Raw genomic sequence first — 20,314 nt, 5'->3', positions numbered from 1 at the left:
TAAAGCCATCAAAACACAAGGATACTTCTTGGTATTCCTTCATTCATTTACTGTTTCATTTCAAACCAAATGTGTTTGAGACACAATGACTAGACACAGTTCCTGCCCTGGGAATGTGTTGTTCAGTGTTGTGGGGAAAGTACAGGTCCTGCAGTCAGGCAAACTTGGGCTGGAGCCTTGGGTGGCCTCAGCTCTCTTCTCTGTAAAGTGGGTGTGGTGGAGCACGCCTCGCTACTTTGTTGTGAGGATTAGCGCTGAGGCTTTTGGAGTTTCTGGCATAGAACTGGGACTCTTTCATCAATATCTTCGAAGATAACTATTGTATAAGGTGGGCAAAGAAAAGCAGTTAACATTGGAGCTGGGAGTGTCTGGAGGGATAAACAGGAGGAAATGATGGGTACCAGTTGAGGCAGGGAATTCAAGTGAGAAATCAGGAAAGGCTTCCTGGAGGAGGTGGCATTGAGCTAAGCTTTGAAAGCAGAAATTTGATAATAACAAGATGGAGGGAAGAAAGGGTTAGGCTCTGTATTTTTCTCTGGGCATTTCCCTCGGTTCTCGGAAACACGGAGCCTAAGACATCAGAGAAAGAGGCACAGAAGACAGGCAGTAGAGTTCTGAATCTCAGACAATTGCAGAAATATCTGCATCACGTCTTCTCAGATTCCCCTGCGTGGGTCATATTCCTGCAGCTCTTCATTTTTCAAAGTTCATTTCAAAAAACCCTTGGAGACAGGCATGACCAGGCAGTGGCACAGTGGATAGAGTGTCGGACTGGGATGTGGAGGACCCAGGTTCAAGACCCCGATGTCGCCAGCTTGAGCGCGGGCTCGTCTGGTTTGAGCAACGCTCACCAGCTTGGAACCAAGGTCGCTGGCTCGAGCAAGGGGTCACTTGGTCTGCTGTAGCCCCTGGTCAAGGCACATATGAGAAAGCAATCAATGAACAACTAAGGAGCTGCAACGAAAAATTGATGTTTCTCATCTCTCTCCTTTCCTGTCTGTCTGTCCCTATCTGTCCTTCTCTCTGACTCACTCTGTCTCTGCCACCAAAACAACAACAACAACAACAACAAGAAAACCCCTAGGAGATGGAAGTTTTGCCACTTTTAGTACCAAAATCTCCCCCTCCCCCACCATTTGGCATCAAACTTTTCAAACTTTTCTTTAAAAGGTTTATACAGCCCTGGCCGGTTGGCTCAGCGGTAGAGCGTCGGCCTGGCGTGCGGAGGACCCGGGTTCGATTCCCAGCCAGGGCACATAGGAGAAGCACCCATTTGCTTCTCCACCCCTCCCCCTCCTTTCTGTCTGTCTCTCCCTTCCCCTCCCGCAGCCAAGGCTCCATTGGAGCAAAGATGGCCCCGGGCGCTGGGGATGGCTCCTTGGCCTCTGCCCCAGGCGCTAGAGTGGCTCTGGTCGGGGCAAAGCGACGCCCCGGAGGGGCAGAGCATCGCCCCGTGGTGGGCAGAGCGTCACCCCTGGTGGGCGTGCCGGGTGGATCCCGGTCGGGCGCATGCAGGAGTCTGTCTGACTGTCTCTCCCCGTTTCCAGCTTCAGAAAAATACAACCCCCCCAAAAAAAATGTTTATACAAATAAACCACTCAACTCTAATTTGTTTCATCATTGTATTTATATAAAAGTAGGTTACTAAACTAGATGGTCTCTAAGGTCCCATCCAACTCTACAGTGTTCAAATCTCTATTTTGAACCTAATGACTCAGGCTCATGAATGTCTCTGTCTCTCTTTTCTGTGTTTCTCTCCTTCCACAGCTCTTTCCTGCCTCAGTCTCAGTCTTTGTCTCTGTGTCTCCCTGTCTCTAACTTTGTCTCATTCTCTGACTCTGTCTCTGTCTCTCAAAGCACTAATGGTTGAATTTCCCTAAGTTGAATCCTTGATGACTGCTCACTGCCATACAGCCAAGCGTGCCAACCTGGGGTTAGGAGTCCTGGTCCCCAGCCCTGATGGGGCTAGAAACTTGCTATGTGACCTTGGACAACTCACTTCTCCACTGGGCCTTGGTTTTTCAAAATGTAAAATGGTAGCACTGGACAAGATGAGCTCTAAGCCCTTTCCAGTTCCGGCTCCTATCAGGGACTGAGATCGACGCTCCTGCACAACAGCCCTGGCCAGGGAGGGAGGAGCACTCTCCCCATTTCTCCCTGGAGGGCAGCCCCTGTCCTTTGGGCAGTGGGCCTGCTGTGTTCCCTTCTGTTCATTGGCCCAAGCACCAGCTCACTAGCCTGCAAATATAATTCATAATAAAGGTTTCCGGGACCTTCCTGCAGCTGTCAGCAGGTGTCATATTCACAGTATTTTGTCTTCATTGCAGCTCTGGTATTTATCAACCAGGCCAGAAGACCACTTCTGGAATACCGCCTCCCTGGGCACTGTTTCAGAGGCTTCCGTCGCCCCTGTTGGCACACACAGGCCTGTTCCCTGCTGAGCCCCACCGCAGCGAAACCTGCCTTGCGTCTCCCCTGCAGTGTCCCCCACCCCTGCTGCACAGAGAGACTGGGTGGCCTGCAGAACTCAGCACCCTTCCCAAGGAGCCAGCGTTCCCAGCGTGAGGCAGAGACACCTGCGTGGAGGGGTGGGCGGAGCCTGGGGTCCCGGCAGCCCCAGGGCACCTCAAGTCGACTCTCCCACTCAAACCTAGCTGGGCAGAGAAGTAAGTTGGAGGACATGGGTTTTACCTTCTCACTGACAAAGACTCTCTCATTGACCAAACTTTGGTCAGACTCTCAACAAGGCTTTAAACTTGGGCTTCCATGTCTGTCCTTGAAGAGTCCAGTTTTAGCAAGAATCCTAATAAGTCCGTTTAGAAAGAATCGCCACCAGGAGAGCCCTGTAAGAGGGACATTGGCTAGTTGGGTAAGCAGAACGTTTTATTAGATTAAGTCAATGTCCTTCTCTGGTCCCCACAACAACCCCCAAAGCTATATATTAGTATCATCATCATTTTTAGACAAGGCTCAGAGACGGAGATACCTAAGGTCACACACAGCAAATAGGTCCTAAGCCAGGATAAAGGCAGATGTCTGACCCTGAAGACTGAAGATCTGGTTACCAGCATGAGGTAGCATGACCTCCCATCCCCATGGCCCCACCAGCCAAAGGAACCTCAGCAGAGACGGCAGGCTTCGCCTCAGCCAGCTGGAGTTTTGAAGGAGTTTACCAATACTCAGCTCCATGTTCTAGTCAAGTCTTCTAATGACTTATCCTCAGGTCCCAGTTTCCTGGTTTGCAAACTCCTATTATAGGATTGTAGTTGCCTCCCCTAAAGTCCCAGCCACCAAGAGGGTTCAATCATGTATGCTGGTGGTCTTCAGTCGGATGTGTGTTTACCTTCCCTGTTTTTAGTCTTCCAAGTGGGCAAAGGATCTGCAGCTCATTTTGAAATCCATCTGAAAATAATTTGAATGGATAAATATATACTAGAGTAAATACAGCGAAATGATAACGACTACAGGATGCATGTGGTGGCTGTATCGGTTTGCTAGGACTGCCAAAGTACCTGGGGGCTTCAGCAACAGACATTTATTTTTGACAGTTCTGAAAGCCAGAGTCCAAGCTTAAGGAGGTGGAAGGTCTGGCTCTTTCTGAGGCCTCTCTCCTTGGCGTGCAGATGCCTGCCTCCTACCTGTGTCCTCACATGGCCCTTCCTCTGCTCATACTGGTGTCTCTCTGGGTCCAAATTTCCTCTTCTTATAAAGACGCTAGTCCGACTGGATTAGGACCCACCCTTCAGCCTCATTTAAACTTATCACCTCTTTAAAGGCCCCCTCTCCAAATACAGTCACTTTCTAAGGTACTGGAGTTAAGGTTTCCACTTATGAATTTTGGAAGGGACACAGTTCAGTCCATGACAGTGGGTCTATTGGTGGTCCCTAGACAATTCTTTCCACATTTTTTTTTAGAATGTTTAAAATTTTTTTATAATAAAATAATTTGAAACAGGCAACAGAGAATCAGAAGATGCCTTCACAACGGTTAGGATTGGGAGTAGGCGGGTCCAATGCCCTTGTTTGCAAATACTTGGGGGACCCCGGAGGTGCACAGAGGTAGAACACCAGCATGGCCACTCATTAGGAGACTGGGAGCACATAACTGAATCTTCACAGAAAACATGAGAAGAACATTCTTCTCTGCCCCTGAAAGGGATGTGTTATGGAGGATATCTGCCCTAGCTACAAGGATGAAAGAAATCCATCCCATATTGGTCATTATCTTATACTCAGTCATATATCAAACACGACTCCTTTGATTGTGCATAGATTCCAGGAGACAAATCTATCCCTCTTTCCTCCCACAAGGGAATTTTTTGGACCTTATCTAAAGGAAGGCATCTGCTTTTTTTGAGTTCAAGTTCTAATTTGACCAAATGGCATTGGGTAAATAGAGAGGAAGGAGGAGACAATGTTATTAGGAGCCAAGGGAACATCAAGAAGCCTCCCCAAGGCTGGCTGTGCCTTGGCTCTGAATTTGATTACCGTGGCCAGCATAAATCAGCGAGAGCTATTAAATCTTCTGCTCTGGCTTGACAGGGGAGGCCAAGTTTTCTAGAGCTATACGGGAGATCTGGCCGTAGGTCAGAGACAAAACCACCTAGCTGCATTAGGCTCAAAGGGTGGATTATTTCCAACACCTGCTGATAACTGGGGCAGAGTGGAAAGACCCTGTGTTTCCAGCTGTTCCATTTCCATGCCTTCATTTCTTCATGGTGACGTCTTAGCTCTACAGACATTGTGATTCAAAACCACATGGCTCACTTAACCCTTTCCCTAGAGTCCCTCATCCCTGCCCCTACAACTCTACTGTGTGCTGTCTGAGGGTTCACAGCAGATGGAAAGGAGGGGGCAGTGTCCCTGGGAAGCCCCTGCCTGGCTGCTGATACATATGGACATTCTACCAATTGGTCCCAGTGAGTCACTCAGATCACTGAGTTCTAGAAAGTGGGGAACCTCAGGCTAAGCCCCTTGGACTCAACTGAACAATAGAGCTTCTCAGTTGAACAAGTGGGCAAGGTGAACCTTAGGCTTTTGGCAGCCATACTATAATTGTATGATTCTACCATTCTAGAAGTTCTGAGATCTCGGGTCCAGTTGCTAATTTGGATCTAACAGACTTTCATAGACAGAAAAATCACATTCTGTGCTCTAGATTTCAGGCTCTGTTCTGCATGTGTAAATGGAATTTTGTTCAATTGTTTAGAATAGGCAATACATTCATGTGATTTAAACCTCAAAAAGGAGGCCCTGGCTGGTTGCCTCAGTGGTAGAGCATTGGCCTGGCGTGCAGGAGTCCCGGGTTCGATTCCCGGCCAGGGCACACAGGAGAAGCGCCCATCTGCTTCTCCACCCCTCCCCCTCTCCTTCCTCTCTGTCTCTCTCTTCCCCTCCCGCAGCCAGGGCTCCATTGGAACAAAGTTGGCCCAGGCACTAGGGGTGGCTCTGTGGCCTCTGCCTCAGGTGCTAAAATGGCTCTGGTTGCAACAGAGCAACGGCCCAGATGGGCAGAGCATCGCCCCCTAGTGGGCATGCCGGGTGGATCCCGGTCGGGCGCATGAGAGAGTCTGTCTGACTGCCTCCCCGTTTCCAACTTCAGAAAAATACAAAAAAAATAAACCTCAAAAAGGATAAATGGGTATATGTGAAAACTCTTCCACACTTGTCTCAATTCCAATTATTTATTACCAGTTGTTTTGTCTCCTGTGTATATGCCCATGATTATTTTATGCATACAGAAACAAACAGGTAGGTACAATATTTTCCCCTCTTACTCAAAGGGTTATAGTATAATGCTATGCATATGGTCCTCTCGTTGTTTCTCCAAAGTACTTATAAGAGATTATTCTGTGTAATTACATAAACTGCATCCATATTCCCTCCTATGACTGCATAATATTCCTTCACTTGGAAGAACCATAATTTGTTCACCCTGCCCCCTGACGAAGTACATTTAGGTGATTTGGAAAAATTTGCTGATATAAACAACAGTACAACAAAATAACCTTCTGTATGTATCTTTGTGTATGTTGGTAAGTGTATTCATTGAATGAATCCCTAGAATAGAATTGCTGGGCTAAATGGTGTGTAAATTTATAATTTTTACACATGTTGGTTAATTGTTCTCCACAAAGCCTCCATTAATCCATATCTCTCCCAAGGGCAGAGGAAGAGCATATCTGTTTTCATACACCCTCACCAGCACATGAGATGTCAGACCTTTTGAATTCTGCCCATCGGATAGATGAAAAATATAGTATTTCAGTGAGGTTTTAATTTGCATTTCTCTTATACTGAATGAGGCTGAAGATATTTTCACATGTGCTTTTTTTCGTTTTTCCATGAGGTTTCTGGTCATGTTTTAATTTTTTTCTTGCCTGACCAGGCAGTGGCACAATGGATAGAGCATCAGTCTGGGATGCTGAGGACCCGGGTTCCAAAACCTGAGGCCACTGGCTTGCACACAGGCTCACCAGCTTGAGCGTGGGGTCGCCAGCTTGAGCATGGGATCATAGAGATGACCCATGGTCGCTGGCTTGAGCCCAAAGGTTGCTGACTTAAAGCCCAAGGTCGCTGGCTTGAGCCCAAGGTCGCTGGCTTGAGCAAAGGGTCACTGGCTCAGCTTGAACTCCCCTAGTCACAGCACGTATAAGAAGCCATCAGTGAACAATTCAAGTGACGCAACTATGAGTTGGTGCTTCTCATCTATCTCCCTTCCTGTCTCTCTCTCTCTCAAAAAAAAAAAAAAAAAAAAATTAAAAAAAGAAAAAGAGAGTACCTGAATCAATTAAATGGATTTTATTGCCTCATTTAGAAAAAACAAATTGAGCAAAATGCAAAATGGCAATAGATGGGTATATGGCCAGAAAATTGAGTGTATTTGTCAAATCAGCCACCATTTTTTTATTCCACTTGAAAATTTCATATTTAACAATCTTACACTGATTGCCTGGGAGGACTCACACTGTCAGGCTTGGTGACTTGGCATGTACTTTCTATTTTGAAGGGGACGAAGCTGTCATTTCTATACAAGGCAGATTCTATGTGGACAGAGAGCCCTTATTCTCCGACATGGATGAATTGGGTATGGGAAGTGGCTTGTCTTACCAGCTCGGTTCTGCACAGGATCACACAATTTCCAAAGGGTGCACACTCTTAGGACTGTAGTGGCCTGGGAGGTTTCCTAGTAAGCCCACCTGTGTCTGGGGAAGTGAGAAGCTTTCTCCCTCCCAACTGCAGGGAAGGAGGCCTGTGGGTGGGCTTTGCACATCAGCAGGCCTTTCTGCTGAGGACTCAGCTGATATTATCCTCAGATGTGAGACCCAGCATTCCAGGCCATGAAAGTCTAGTGTCACTGCTCAAGAAACAACAACTCCTGAGTACATACTCTACCAGCTCAGGACTAGGCCCGCTGATGCTGTCCCCTTTGACCCTCACAATAACCCCTCTAATTACCTTCTATTACAGGGGTCCCCAAACTTTTTACACAGGGGGCCAGTTCACTGTCTCTCAGACCATTGGAGGGCCGGACTATAAAAAAAACTATGAACAAATTCCTATGCACACTGCACATATCTTATTTTAAAGTAAAAAAACAAAACGAGAACAAATACAATATTTAAAATAAAGAACAAGTAAATTTAAATCAACAAAGTGACCAATATTTCAATGGGAACTATGCTCTTCTCACTGACCACCAATGAAAGAGGTGCCCCTTCCAGAAGTGCCGCGGGGGCCGGATAAATGGCCTCAGGGGGCCGCATGTGGCCCGCGGGCTGTAGTTTGGGGACCCCTGTTCTATTATATCCCCCCTTTCCGGGTGTGGGAAACTGAGGCTCTGGCATTCAAGGTCCTATGGAGCGGGGCTTCTGAAGCCAGACCTGCCGATTCCACAGCCCATTCCCTGCAGTGTCCCCTGCTCAGCCCTGGGCTTTCCATGGAGACCGAATTCTGACACTGACTCTTCAGCACCACGGACTATTCTCTCCAAACATGAGCAGGTGAAATTAGAAGTGAAGCATATCAAGAGGAAGCAAATGTCCTGGACTCCAAAACTCTCACCATCATTTGTGATCATGTTACAACCAGTGCCTGAGAGCTCACCTCTGCTCCAGGAGCAGTGCAAAGCTCTACCTATGAACTTGTTGACCCCTCACTGCCATCTAATGAGGTCGGTATTATCACCCCATTCTACAGAGGTAGAAACTTGGGTTTTAAGACATTAAACCAAGGCCACTGGGCCAAGCTACTCAGCTAGTGCATCATGAAGATGTCACGCAAGTCCAGAGCTATCAGAATGTGAACCCCACGCGTGGTACCCGCACCTCATGGGCACTCAGGTGTCAGTGCTCAGAAGACATACACGTGCCAACGCCCCTTCTTTGGGTAGGAGCCGAGTGTGGAAATTAGCAAGCAAATTTGACTTTGTTAGCCACAAAGACTGAGAGTTTACAGCTAAAAGGATCTTTGAAATCTGGTTCATCCCTTCCTTTTACAGATGAGGAAACAGAGCCCCACCAAGCGCAGTGGCTCGTCCCACACTACACACGTGTCCCAGGAGTTAGTGGGTCCCAGCAGGTCCACGGAAAAGGGCCAAGTTTTCCAGATTTCACCTCAGTGCCTTAAGCTCTGTGCTGCAATCCCTCTCAAAGAGCATCAGGAAACAGGCACATCGTCAAACCCACTGACTCTGTCCCCACAGCACGTCCAGCTGGACCCGAACAAGAAAATCTTAGCAGCAGTCGCCATGGCGGCCAGGTCCATGCCTGTCAGGCAGGGACACTCTTACTTTCAGGATTGCCCAACACAGAAAGTGTGGGCTGGGGCAGTTGATTTGGATAATTAAAGAAAAATAAAAAAGAAGAGAAACCATTTACTTCAGCTTTTTGGAGAAAGCATTTCCATGGCCCAAACTGTCCGGACAGCCAGCTCAGCCGTCCATCCCTCTCTTTTTGCGGGCAGACACAGAGAGTAAAGGAGCATGCCACCCACTCCCACGCTGTTCCCCCAGGGCCCTCCTGCTCCCTGGACACAGAGGACACTTGCCTTTTCCGCCATTCACTTTCCCTACCATGACCTTGACCAACAAAGCTCTCAAAAAAAAAAAAATGGACAAGAAGGAAAAATGCTGTTGTCCTTATGAGGAGCCCCCCTATGTCCTGAGCATTTAACTCAGTGGTGGAGAATTTGGTCTCCTAATGACTATAGAGAATTTAGAAGCCTTTTGAGGGCCACCCTGTGGACAAGTCCTGCCGGGGGTGAGGATGACGGAGACACAAAGACCCGACTCCGAGGACCAGGTTCAGTGACGCAGATCCACTTTATTCAGGAAGTAAGCTAGCTTATATACATGGGTTCACCCTATAGGATGTTACAGCATGTCCTTCATAGCCAATGGCTGAAAAGATCAGGGAGCTGCCTGGTTGGCGCTAAGTCACTTCCTTATAGCGGGCGAGTTCCCTTCCTGGTTGTGCCCAGGAGGCTTCTGGAGGCTGGAGTGTTCTCACAGCATCGCATCAGCCACAGCTGCTAAGAATGCGCTCTGCGTTCCACCCACACCACCCCAGTATGAATTATCTCAGGCTAAGCCAGTTCTGTTTGGGCGCAAAGGGGCAGCCCAGTTTCAAACCTCCATGATAATGACCCACCTCACAGATCCCTCATATAGGGGACAAGTTCAAACACTTGAACACACCCCAAGTTGCAATAAAGTAAGAAAGCTCCAGTTGGGCAGATAGGTCTCCACAGGTAGGACAGCCATTGTCCACTCATCCCCTGCCCTCCTAGATCCCCCAGAAGCCCCATGCTGGGTCTGAGAGCCCGGAGTTTCCCTCCTGCAGCATGTGTCCCGGGAGAGAACTACCAGCTGCCTGGGACTTTCTCCAGACTTCTCAGGAAGATGCGGAGAAGAGCGAGTGAGCGGCACCGAAGGAGGAGTAGGAAAAAGAGTAGGAGGCCTGAGAGGGACGGAGCCCGTCCAACTCTCATCCACGCTTCTTTCTTTTCCTTCCTCTCCTTTTTCAGACCCCAGCTAGTTTCCCACCAAAGCCCACGGCAGCCAAAGGCCTCTCCTTCAGCTGTCACCAGCTCCCAACACGCAGCCACGCTTGTGCTTATGTTGGTCGCCACGGAGACACAAGTGCCAGCTTGAATGGAGCTGCGTGCTCCAGGACTGGGAGATGGAACAGGGCCAGGTGTATTTTTAAAGCCATCTGGGAAAGCTGGCCACCACAAGAAGAGATTCCTTCTCTGGGCTACGTGTCCCAACTTTAGGGACTGACTCGCAAATGGGCAACGGGTGCAAGCTGAGCCCTTCGATTTCCTTAACTGGCTGAATGGTTTAAGCAAAAGTTATTGTTTAGGTTGCATTTGGGACGTTTGCCTCTTTTTTTTTTTTTTTTTTTTTTTTCATTTTTCTGAAGCTGGAAACGGGGAGAGACAGTCAGACAGACTCCCGCATGCGCCCGACCGGGATCCACCCGGCACGCCCACCAGGGGGCGATGCTCTGCCCACCAGGGGGCGATGCTCTGCCCATCCTGGGCGTCGCCATGTTGCGACCAGAGCCACTCTAGCGCCTGAGGTAGAGGCCACAGAGCCATCCCCAGCGCCCGGGCCATCTTTGCTCCAATGGAGCCTTGGCTGCGGGAGGGGAAGAGAGAGACAGAGAGGAAAGCGCGGCGGAGGGGTGGAGAAGCAAATGGGCGCTTCTCCTGTGTGCCCTGGCCAGGAATCGAACCCGGGTCCTCCGCACGCTAGGCCAACGCTCTACCGCTGAGCCAACCGGCCAGGGCTACCTCTTTTTTTTTTAAAGTAGAACTTTTTTTTAATTTATTTATTCATTTTAGAGAGGGGAGAGACTGAGAAAGAGAGAGAGAGAGAAAGAGAGGGGAGGAGCAGGAAGCATCAACTCTCATATGTGCCTGACTAGACAAGTGCAGAGTTTTGAACCAGCAATCTCAGCGTTCCAGGTTGACGCTTTATCCACTGCGCCACTACAGGTCAGGCCTGGGACGTTTGCCTCTTGACACAAATGCATCTTAGGGGAAATCATGAATCTCTGGGCATGTGTAGAGGCACTGTAAGGTTCTAGAAGTAATGACAAAAAGGTCTATACCTCACACGCCAGGCATTATTTAAAGTACTTTATATTCTGTTAAAACACTAAGATAAATAAATAAATTACTTTATATTCATAATTAGCCCACTTAATCTTCACAAGTGATCTGTGAGGTAAATACTACTTTTAGGCCCATTTTATAGATGGGGAAAATGAGGCACAGAGAGGATGATTTGTCTACTCAACATCACAAAGCTAAGGGAAACACAAGATTTGAATCCAGGCTCTGTGGCACCAGGTGCCCTGCTCCTAACCACTAGGCTATCCTGCCTCTGCACTGGTTTAGGGATCAGAAAGCCCTAATTTGGAATTTTGGCTCTAGCACGATGTGACCTCAGGTAAGTGACTGCATCTTTCTGAAGGTTAGTTTCCTCTTTGGTAAAATGGGGTGGGGAGGGGGGACCGATGGCTTGTGAAATGGTGAAGATTAGAAGTCAGATAGAGTCTAGCAAATAGAAAGTGTTCAATGCAAAGCAGCTTTATTAGTGTTAATGAGAACTCCCCTAACAACTGGCCCCCAGCTCCTGTATCCCAGCAGGGAGTGCTGAGCTGTAACTGCCGCTGCCCAGGGGGGCGGCTGGGGCGGGCAGCTGTGCTGGGGCCAGCAGCACACAGCTGCTCTCTGTAAGTGCCTCTGGCAGGTGCTGTGGCTGCCCGCCCCTCTCCCTCGGCATTCCTCAGGCCCTGTGCGCTTCCAGCTCTGGCCACACGTGCCTGAGGCCACGTCACAGAGCTCCTCCAGCCATGGAAGCTGCTTCGGGCAAGCACATCCCCCGGAGCTGGTAGATAAATATCCCAGTCCCCTGTCTCCTGTAGGTCCCCAGGAATCCGCTCGTGAGCTCCCCTGGTACTGACTGTCTTCCCTTTCCTGTCTCGCTTTCCCACTGCCATACTGGGATCACCTCCCAAATAAACTACTTGCACCCAAATTCTTGTCTCAGGGTCTGCTAATGCCCCAAGGCTGGCAAAGAAGGAGCAGGCAGAATCCAAGCCGGCAGAGCTACTTGCCCCCAAGGTCAAAAAGTCACATAGCCAGACGTGGCTAGACAGGTGAATGTACGAAGGCAGGTAGACCGGAAGGTGTGGTGGGGACTTGGGAACAAAAGCTGAGTGACCACCAATTGCTCCATTCCAAACAGTTGTTGCCATATCAAAATGTGGGTTAGGACTGCCAGGTCTTCCTGGTTGTTCAAGAGGTTTTTGTTTTGTTTTGTTTTTAAGGACATCAAGAAAAATACTTTTTAAAAAATTAACATTTTTGCCTGACCTGTGGTGGTGCAGTGGATAAAGCGTCGACCTGGAAATGCTGAGGTCGCCGGTTCAAAACCCTGGGCTTGCCTGGTCAAGGCACATATGGGAGTTGATGCTTCCTGCTCCTCCCCCTTCTCTCTCTCTGTCTCTCTCTTCTCTCCCTCTCTCTCTCCTTTCTAAAATGAATAAATAAATAAAATAAATAAATAAATAAAATTAAAAAATTAACATTTTTTAAAAATGTTAAATCACTTGATTCTTAAATGTTAGCAACTACGGCAAATTTTTAAAATCTCTCTCTCTCTCTCTCTCTCTCTCTCTATTTTTTAAGTACACCATGAAGGGTGAACACAGCCGGACATGAAGCTTGGATACGGTCCTTGGGCAGCCGGCCTGTGAGCTTCAGCTCTGATGCAGGGTCTTCCGTCAGCTCTTGGGACGAGCAGGCAAGCTTGACAGGTTGTTCTCGGGGTGTGACGGGACCCCCACGTGGGGGAGAGAGTTTTGTCTGGCTTCTGCTGCATCCCTGTTTCAGGTTATAGTTGCCACTTTTAAGTGGTTGTTGAATCAGTAAGTCCTCGTAACAATCCTGTGAGATGGAGACCATTACAAGCCATTTACAGGTAAGGAATTTGGGGCTCACCACAACTGAGATGTGACCTGCCCGCAATCACATAGCCAACAATCAACAGAGTCAGGATTCAAACCCAAGGCCCCTCACAAAAAGACCTGCAGCGAAAAGCAAACACAACGGTAGCTGTGGAAAGGCTTTGCAGAACGAGAGGTTTGGAGATCATTGGTACCAATGATAGGAGTCATAGGAGTAGTACTTCTGAAGTGAACTGCATTTTAAGAAGATGGGACACCAACTGATTCGGTGACTCGTTGAGGCCAGAGAGGCATTCTTTTCCTTTTTCTTTTCCTTTTCCTTTTCATTCTGTGCGGCGGTGGCGGCGGTGGCTGTGGACCTGAGGGACGCAGCTGGCGTGGGTGAATGCCAACGTGGGGCTCGGCCCGGTGAGCTGAGGAGAAAGCCTCTCGCCTCTCACGCCCACCTCTCCTCACATCTGGGTTGGAGATGAGGCCACTGCTTTATTCAGAGGCATGGGGTGGGGAGAAGCGGGGAAGCGGGGACCCCTGGAGAGTCCTCTAATTTAAGAGCTCTCATTGATTTTATTATCTAGAGGGAATACGGGCAGCGAAATCAGAGGAGATGGCTGAGGAGTGCATTATGGAACATTAAAACAATAGCTGATCAGCATCAGACATAAATAAATGGCCCATAATCTACTGCCAAGACAATGATTGGTTCCCAAGTGGGGGCCTGGCAGACTTCCAGTCAGAGAGCACTGGGCCAGACAGGAGGTCCTATAGGTCACAACATTTCTGGCCTGGATCACATCTCAGCAGCCACCTGGAGAAGATTCCAGCGCCCAAACAGAATTCGCATTCTTCCGCAGGACTCACTCTACAGAACTGGATTTGGGTCTTCTCACCATTTTGTCTCTGAGATCTTGACTCAACCTCATCTGGAGAGTTCCTGCCTGAGAGCTCCTGTATTGGTAGAGGGAAGCCACATGTGTCCGCATGGGTACAGGGCAGGCTGGTTCACAAGGCCTGAAGAGAATGTCTGTGAAGTGGTATTCCCCTCCTCCAGAAAGGCCCCATCCCCCAAAACACCCTTGTTGAAGCTCATCTTACTAGAACTTACTTTAGCTTAGAACTTTAACCCCTGTTAAAAGACAAATACCTTCAAAGGAAAGGTACACCTGTATCCTGGCAAGTCATGCACCCTTTAGCTCTTTTGCTAAGAGCTTTGGGTGTTGATGTCTAGAGGAGACGGTAGGAAGGAATAAAGGATAAAGACTTTAGTAATAACTATGTATGGTGTCAGATGGGTACTACACATATCAGGATGATCACTTCGTCTAATCACTATGCTATAAAACTGAAACTAATATAATATTGTATATCAATTGTTATTGAAAAAAAATAAAAAGAAGGAATGTAGAATTTTTTTTGAGAGAGACAGACAGATAGATAGGAAGAGAGAGAGATAAGAAGCATCAATTCTTTGTTGCAGCACCTTAGTTGTTCATCAATTGTTATCTTGTATGTACCTAGACCGGGGGACTCTAGCAGAGCCAGTGACCCCTTGCTCAAGCCAGCAACCTTGGGCTTCAAGCCAGTGACCTTTGGGCTCAAGCCAGTGACCATGGAGTCATGTCTATGATCCACAGTCAAGCCAGCAACCCTGCGCTCAAGCTGGTGAGCCTGCGCTCAAGCCAGATGAGCCCACATTTAAGCCAGCGACTTAAGGGTTTCAAACCTGGGTCCTCTGCATCCCAGGCCAAAGCGCTTATCCACTGCGTCACTGCCTGGTCAGGCAGAATGAAGAATTTAAAAAAATAATAATTTAGAACTGAGTTTTCAAAGGATAGAAGAGTAGCCTACAGGGCTTTAACATCTAATATCATTATTTATCTATAGCCATAAGCAGTTTTGGTCTACATTGGTAAAAGCTCTGAACTTAGAGTCAGCGGGCAGAATTCTAGCACCCAGCTTTCCCACATACTAGCTGTGTGATCTTGGGCAAGTCACTTAATCTCTCTGAACCTCCATTTCTTCATCTGAAAAGTAGGATGATGCCACATCCATCCAAGGGGTACTGTGAGAATTACATAAATTAAAGTATGTGGGAGGTCTGCTCGTCCATACACAGTATTGTCCCTGTGTCTGTGCCACCGCATTCTAGAAATTGTACAACTACTGAGCCACCTCTGTGAATGGCTATTGGAGCTGAGTCAATCCACAGACCCACAGTGCGCCCAGCTGGAGCCAGCCAAACCCAAGCTAGATCAGCCGACCCTTAGCTGGCCCACAAATCTGTGAACTTCAATAATAAGTAATTGTTGTTTAAGCCACGGAGTGTGAGGGTAGTGCATTACCCAGCAATGGTTAAAACAATATACCAAAGTTAGGGTTCCTGACATTTAAAACTTTAGGGCCATGTTCAATAGAAATTATTCTAAAATATATCTGACACTTACCTGCCTTCTTAAGCAAAATAAAGTGGACAGGCCCTCATCAGATAGCTTGGCTGGTTAGAATACCATTCTGGTATGCAAAGGTTGCCATTGTGTTCCCCAGTCAGGGTATACAGCCAAACAGATCAATGTTTCTGCCTCTCCCTCTTTCCCCTTTTCTCTCTCTAAAATCAATTAAGTAAATAAATAAATAAAACAATTCAATCTTCACTGCGTCATTGATGCTCATAGTGAAAGCCAGTAAATGTGCTGTTAAGTTAATGATGCTCTCAGGGGTTCCATACAAAACAGAGACTCTAGAAATAATTTCAGTCTATTACTCTTTTTTTTTGTGAGAGAGACAGAGAGAGGAGAGAGAGACAGAGAAAGAGAGAGAGACAGACAGATAGGGACAGACAGGTAGGAGAGAGATGAGAAGCATAAATTCTTTGTTACGGCACCCTAGTTGTTCATTGATTGCTTTCTCATACATGCCTTGACCGGGGAGTGGAGGAGACTCCAGATGAACCAGTGACCCCTTACTCAAGCCAGCAACCTTGGGCTCAAGCCAGCGACCCCACTCTCAAGCTGGTGAGCCCACGCTCAAGCTGGATGAGCCTGCACTCAAGCCGGACACCTCAGGTTTCAAACCTGGGTCCTCTGCATCCCAGGCCAACACTCTATCCACTGTGCCACTGCCTGGTCAGCCTACTACTCTTTTTCTGATCTCTGAACTATTCCTATTTGGTTCTTTCCTATTCTTTCTTTCTTTTGTTTTTATTTTTTTATGATTAAGTGAGAGGCAGGGAGGCAGAGAGATAGACTCCCTCATGTGTCTTGACCAGGATTCACTTGGCAAGCTCCTTCCCGGGCAATGCTCTGCCCATCTGGGGCCGCTGATCCATTGCTCAGCAACCGAGCTATTCTAGCACCTAAGGCGAGGCCATGGAGCCACCCTCAGCATCCGGGCCTAACTTGCTTCAATCAATCCAGCCATAGCTTCAGGAGTGTGTGTGGAGGGGGGGAGAGAGAGAGAGAGAGAGAGAGGGAAAGAAGGGAGAGGGAGAGGGGTGGAGAAGCAGATGGTCACTTCTTCTGTGTGCCTTGAGCAGGAATTGAACCAATTTATGAGTTGTCTTTGTTGTTGTTGTTGTTGTCATTGTGTATATCTTAAGCAGCAGCCTTGCTCCCAAAACCTAATGTGCTACAGCGAATTCACCACCCTGCAAGAAACCTATCAAAGCCTGTTAGCATAGTGTCCAAAGCATAGTTAATAGGCTTGGAGTAAAGGCCTGAGCATATCAAATGCATGTGCTTTAATCCACAGATTTCTATCATCAATCTTGCCCCATCTGATGCTTCCTTTGCTCCCTTCCTAGCTCTCCTCTGGGACCCAGCCGTGCAGGTTCCCAGGCAAGGAGCCTCTGATTCGGATAGCTGGTGGTCTGGCATGTTGGAATACAGTCTTTCCTGGAGAGGGTGAAGGTAAGCGCCAGCCTACATGCCTGTACGAGCTCTCCCTGCAGCACAGCCCCTCTCTGGGGAATTTAGTGCACGCTGTCTGAGCTGCCCGTGTTTCAACAGCAATGACCATGTGTCCCCCGGAACAGAAGCGGCTTCCTACTTGCCTCCATGTCCCCTTCAGTACTCAGCACACAGGAGGCACTAAAGGATGATGAGTGAAATGAAAAAAATCTTCCTGGTGGCCTCTGTTTCTATGTACATGGGGCTTGTCTTCTTCAGAAGAGTAAAAAACTACAGGCCTGAATACAGAATACTTCACATCAAATTGTTGGATAATATTTTCAAAGAATTCAAGTTCTCCTGGGTCAAGGAATAGTTGCTGTTTCGAGGCATCAGTTTATTTCTAAACTGCGATCAGGAAGCCCTGCAACTAAATGAAGGGTGGGACAAAGCCAACTGATTCTCCAGGAGAAAGCAGGTATTTTTTTCTCCTTTGAGCCGTCACCATAGTGATTCTTCCTAGTGCCGCCATATTGTTTTACCAGATGTCTAAAAACCACCTTCCCAACCGGAAGATCTGGACCTAGCAATTCATGCGGAAGTGCCTATAAACGTGTGGGCTGGCTAGTCGATGTTCCCACCTGTCCCCTGTCACCCTGCACCCAGAGGCTGACCTCCCACAACTGCATTTAGGAGCTCCTCTACCTAAGCTGCAGGTTGGCTTCGGCCAGGGGGAGGCACTACCAACAGATGACTGGACTGGAGGGAAGAGAGGTCAGGTATTTTTTCTCTCCTTTCTCCCAGCTTAGGGTGGTCCCTCCGTGATCAGAACTCCTGCTCAGTGACCCCTCCTCCAAGGTCCCAAATCTTCCTGGAATCCAGGCCCCCATTTTCTCCTCTTGCCTTTTCAAGCACAAGGATGGTAAAAGCTTCCCACGGTTGCTGATTTCTCAACATCCCCTGTCGATTCTCTTAACGCCACCCATAACCTCTGAAAGTGGTTCCTTCATTCAAGTATTTTCCTCAGAACCATTAGAGTTGCTTCCTTTTCCTGGTGTTACTGACTGGTACGATCTGTACAATGTCTCACTTAAATGATGTCTAAGCTGTGCCGGGGATCCCTCTAGGACAAGGAGTTCCATGGAAATGAGGCTCTCTTCTCTGTAGCTTTCAGAACTCATGAGCCATTTTGGCACTATCTAAAATTAAGTGATACAAAATGATGGCATACCTCAATCTACAGATAAGAAAAGTTTTATTCTTTCATTCACCAAATATTTATTGAGCACTTACTATGTGCCAGGCACTGTTCTCACCCTGAGGAAATGATGATAACGTACAAGACAGACACAGACCCTGCCCACGGGTGCTTACAACTTAACATCAACTACTTCCCAGAAATCAGAGAGCCCACCAGAGGCAGGGCTAGACCCAGAGGACTGAGTTTCCTTAAGTCCTGAGCCTTCAGCAGACTCTCAAAGGAATCTATGGCCCAAACAAGGTTAAGAAGAACCACCAACTTAGACCAAATTAAGTATCAAGCTTCCCCCTTGAATATTGGAATAATGGCTCACTCACTTCCAGAAGAAGCTTGGTGCTAGCAACCAGAAACTGTGAGGAGCATGTTGGCACATCTGTGGTGGCACAAACACCCACTTTTCCTTCCCCCTACCCCCACCCCCACCCCTGGTCCTTTTTTCTTCACAAATCCCCTACCCACCTCCTCAGTTCCTCACACTTCTATAATTAATCCCACGCCCTTCTCCGAGTCCTTCCCTCGGGCCCACACACATTGGCAGCACATTGTGTTAGTGAGCTCTTTTTATGAATGGACAGGAGTGGGGGACTGACTTCAGGGCTCTAGCTCTGTGCCTTCTCCGAGGGCCTGCGTTTCCAGCCGAGGCAGCAAGAGGACATTTTCTGCTTCGGTGAAACTATTGATGAGATTCATGTTGGAGCGCAGGACTGACCGTCATTTCCAGGGAGAGCCGCGGGTGACTGAGGTGAACAGACAGGGGCTGCGAGGGGACAGGCAGCAGAGCCTGGGTTCTCTGTGCCTCCCTACAGCCCTCTGAAAATACCTGAGTTTTCTCAGAAAGGTGGAAATAGGCCATGCGGGTAACTCAATACTTCCCCTGCTCTGGGTCAGACAGGACAAGGGCAACAAAAACAAGGGCCCGGGCTGGCAGAGAAAGCCTTTTTGCCTTTGTCTCCCAGCATTGCACCTAGCAGACAGCCAGCTCCCGGCCTGGCTGTCACTCTGGAGTCCCCCCCCCCCCCCCCAGCTCTCCCCAGGAAGTCCCCTTCTCCCAGCTGCCTCGCCCAGGGAGAAAAGACAACAGGAAACCAGAAGGGTTGGAGAAGGGAAAGGCCTAGTCCGGAGGCTGCATGGGGGCTTCTAACACCCCTCCACCCCCCTCCCAGAGTCACCGGGACCCCCTCTCCCTTCAGTGGGATGTCCTGGCAACCAGCACACACTGTGAGCTGGGACGGGTGTGTTCTTCCCCTTGGAGTTGAGTCCCCTTCAGAACGGGTCGGGGGTGTATTTATAGAAACGCCTGGGACTCACTGTCTCTCTCACTTACACTTCTTTCCGTCTCTTTTAAGCTCCCCACAAGTCCCAAGCAAAATGAAATCACGCAGCAAATGGGGAGAAAAAGTAGGGGAAGGCACAAACAATGTTTAAAAGGTCTCTGGCTTTGTGCCGTGGGTGGGGGACAGCCTTGTTTGCAACAAGGACAGAAGGAGCTTCCAAGATTAGCTGAAGTGACAGAAAGTCGCTGGGGTGGGTGGTCGACACCCTTCCAGCCTCCCTCCCCCAGGAGTAGAATGGGAAGAATATCAGAACGTGCTGCAAAACACGCCTCCTCCCTCCCCATGCCCCCAGCCGGCGGAAGAGAGGAACGGTGGGCTCAACCTTTACCTGCTGGAATGGGCAGGACACTGGTGATGAAGGCAGGCTGGGACACGACAAAGCGGAAGAAGAGCTGAAGATAAATTCCCAGAGTCGTTGGATTCAGAACAACCATGCTGGCTGGGCTCTGGACAGGGTCACGTTCTCAGCAGCCTTGCCTCCTGGCTGCCGCGAAGCCTCGCTTCTTCTCTTCTGCTTTTGTCTTCCCCACTGCTGTTTGCCTCTCGCTCTCCCTCCCTGCCCTGTGCCTTTACCAAGAAAGAATGCCAACCATTCCCCATTAAACCTTCTCCGTACGACTCAGGGTTATATTTATCTCAAGCCCTGGATCAAATGCCCACATTAAAATTAAGATGTCAGAATTTTCTTTTTTGGAGACTGAGGTAAGAGGCTATTGAAGAGGTGATGAAAAGGCAGCCGAGTCTCAGCACTCACGAGAAGCAGTCCTCAAGGGCAGATCGATGTCCTCATTGATTACCCACCAGCCTCCAGCTCTCGGAATGGTGGTGTCCTGCAGGATCGCAGAATTGACCCTGCTG

General features: G+C 48.6%; 1 protein-coding gene across 1 annotated transcript in view; it reads right to left on the bottom strand.

The window, feature by feature from the left end:
* Positions 1 to 20,091, bottom strand: part of COLQ (collagen like tail subunit of asymmetric acetylcholinesterase) — a 61,463-nt gene extending 41,372 nt beyond the window's left edge. Inside the window, exon 1 of the mRNA XM_066245496.1 lies at positions 19,785 to 20,091. Within this exon, the coding sequence (XP_066101593.1) occupies positions 19,785 to 19,890 (106 nt within the window). The 5' untranslated portion in view covers positions 19,891 to 20,091. The remainder of the gene's footprint in view (positions 1 to 19,784) is intronic.
* Between the last annotated feature and the right edge of the window lie 223 nt (positions 20,092 to 20,314).

Source organism: Saccopteryx bilineata, chromosome 10 (genome assembly GCF_036850765.1).
Source record: "Saccopteryx bilineata isolate mSacBil1 chromosome 10, mSacBil1_pri_phased_curated, whole genome shotgun sequence".
NCBI lineage: Eukaryota > Metazoa > Chordata > Mammalia > Chiroptera > Emballonuridae > Saccopteryx > Saccopteryx bilineata.
This window is presented reverse-complemented; position numbering and strand designations above follow the sequence as displayed.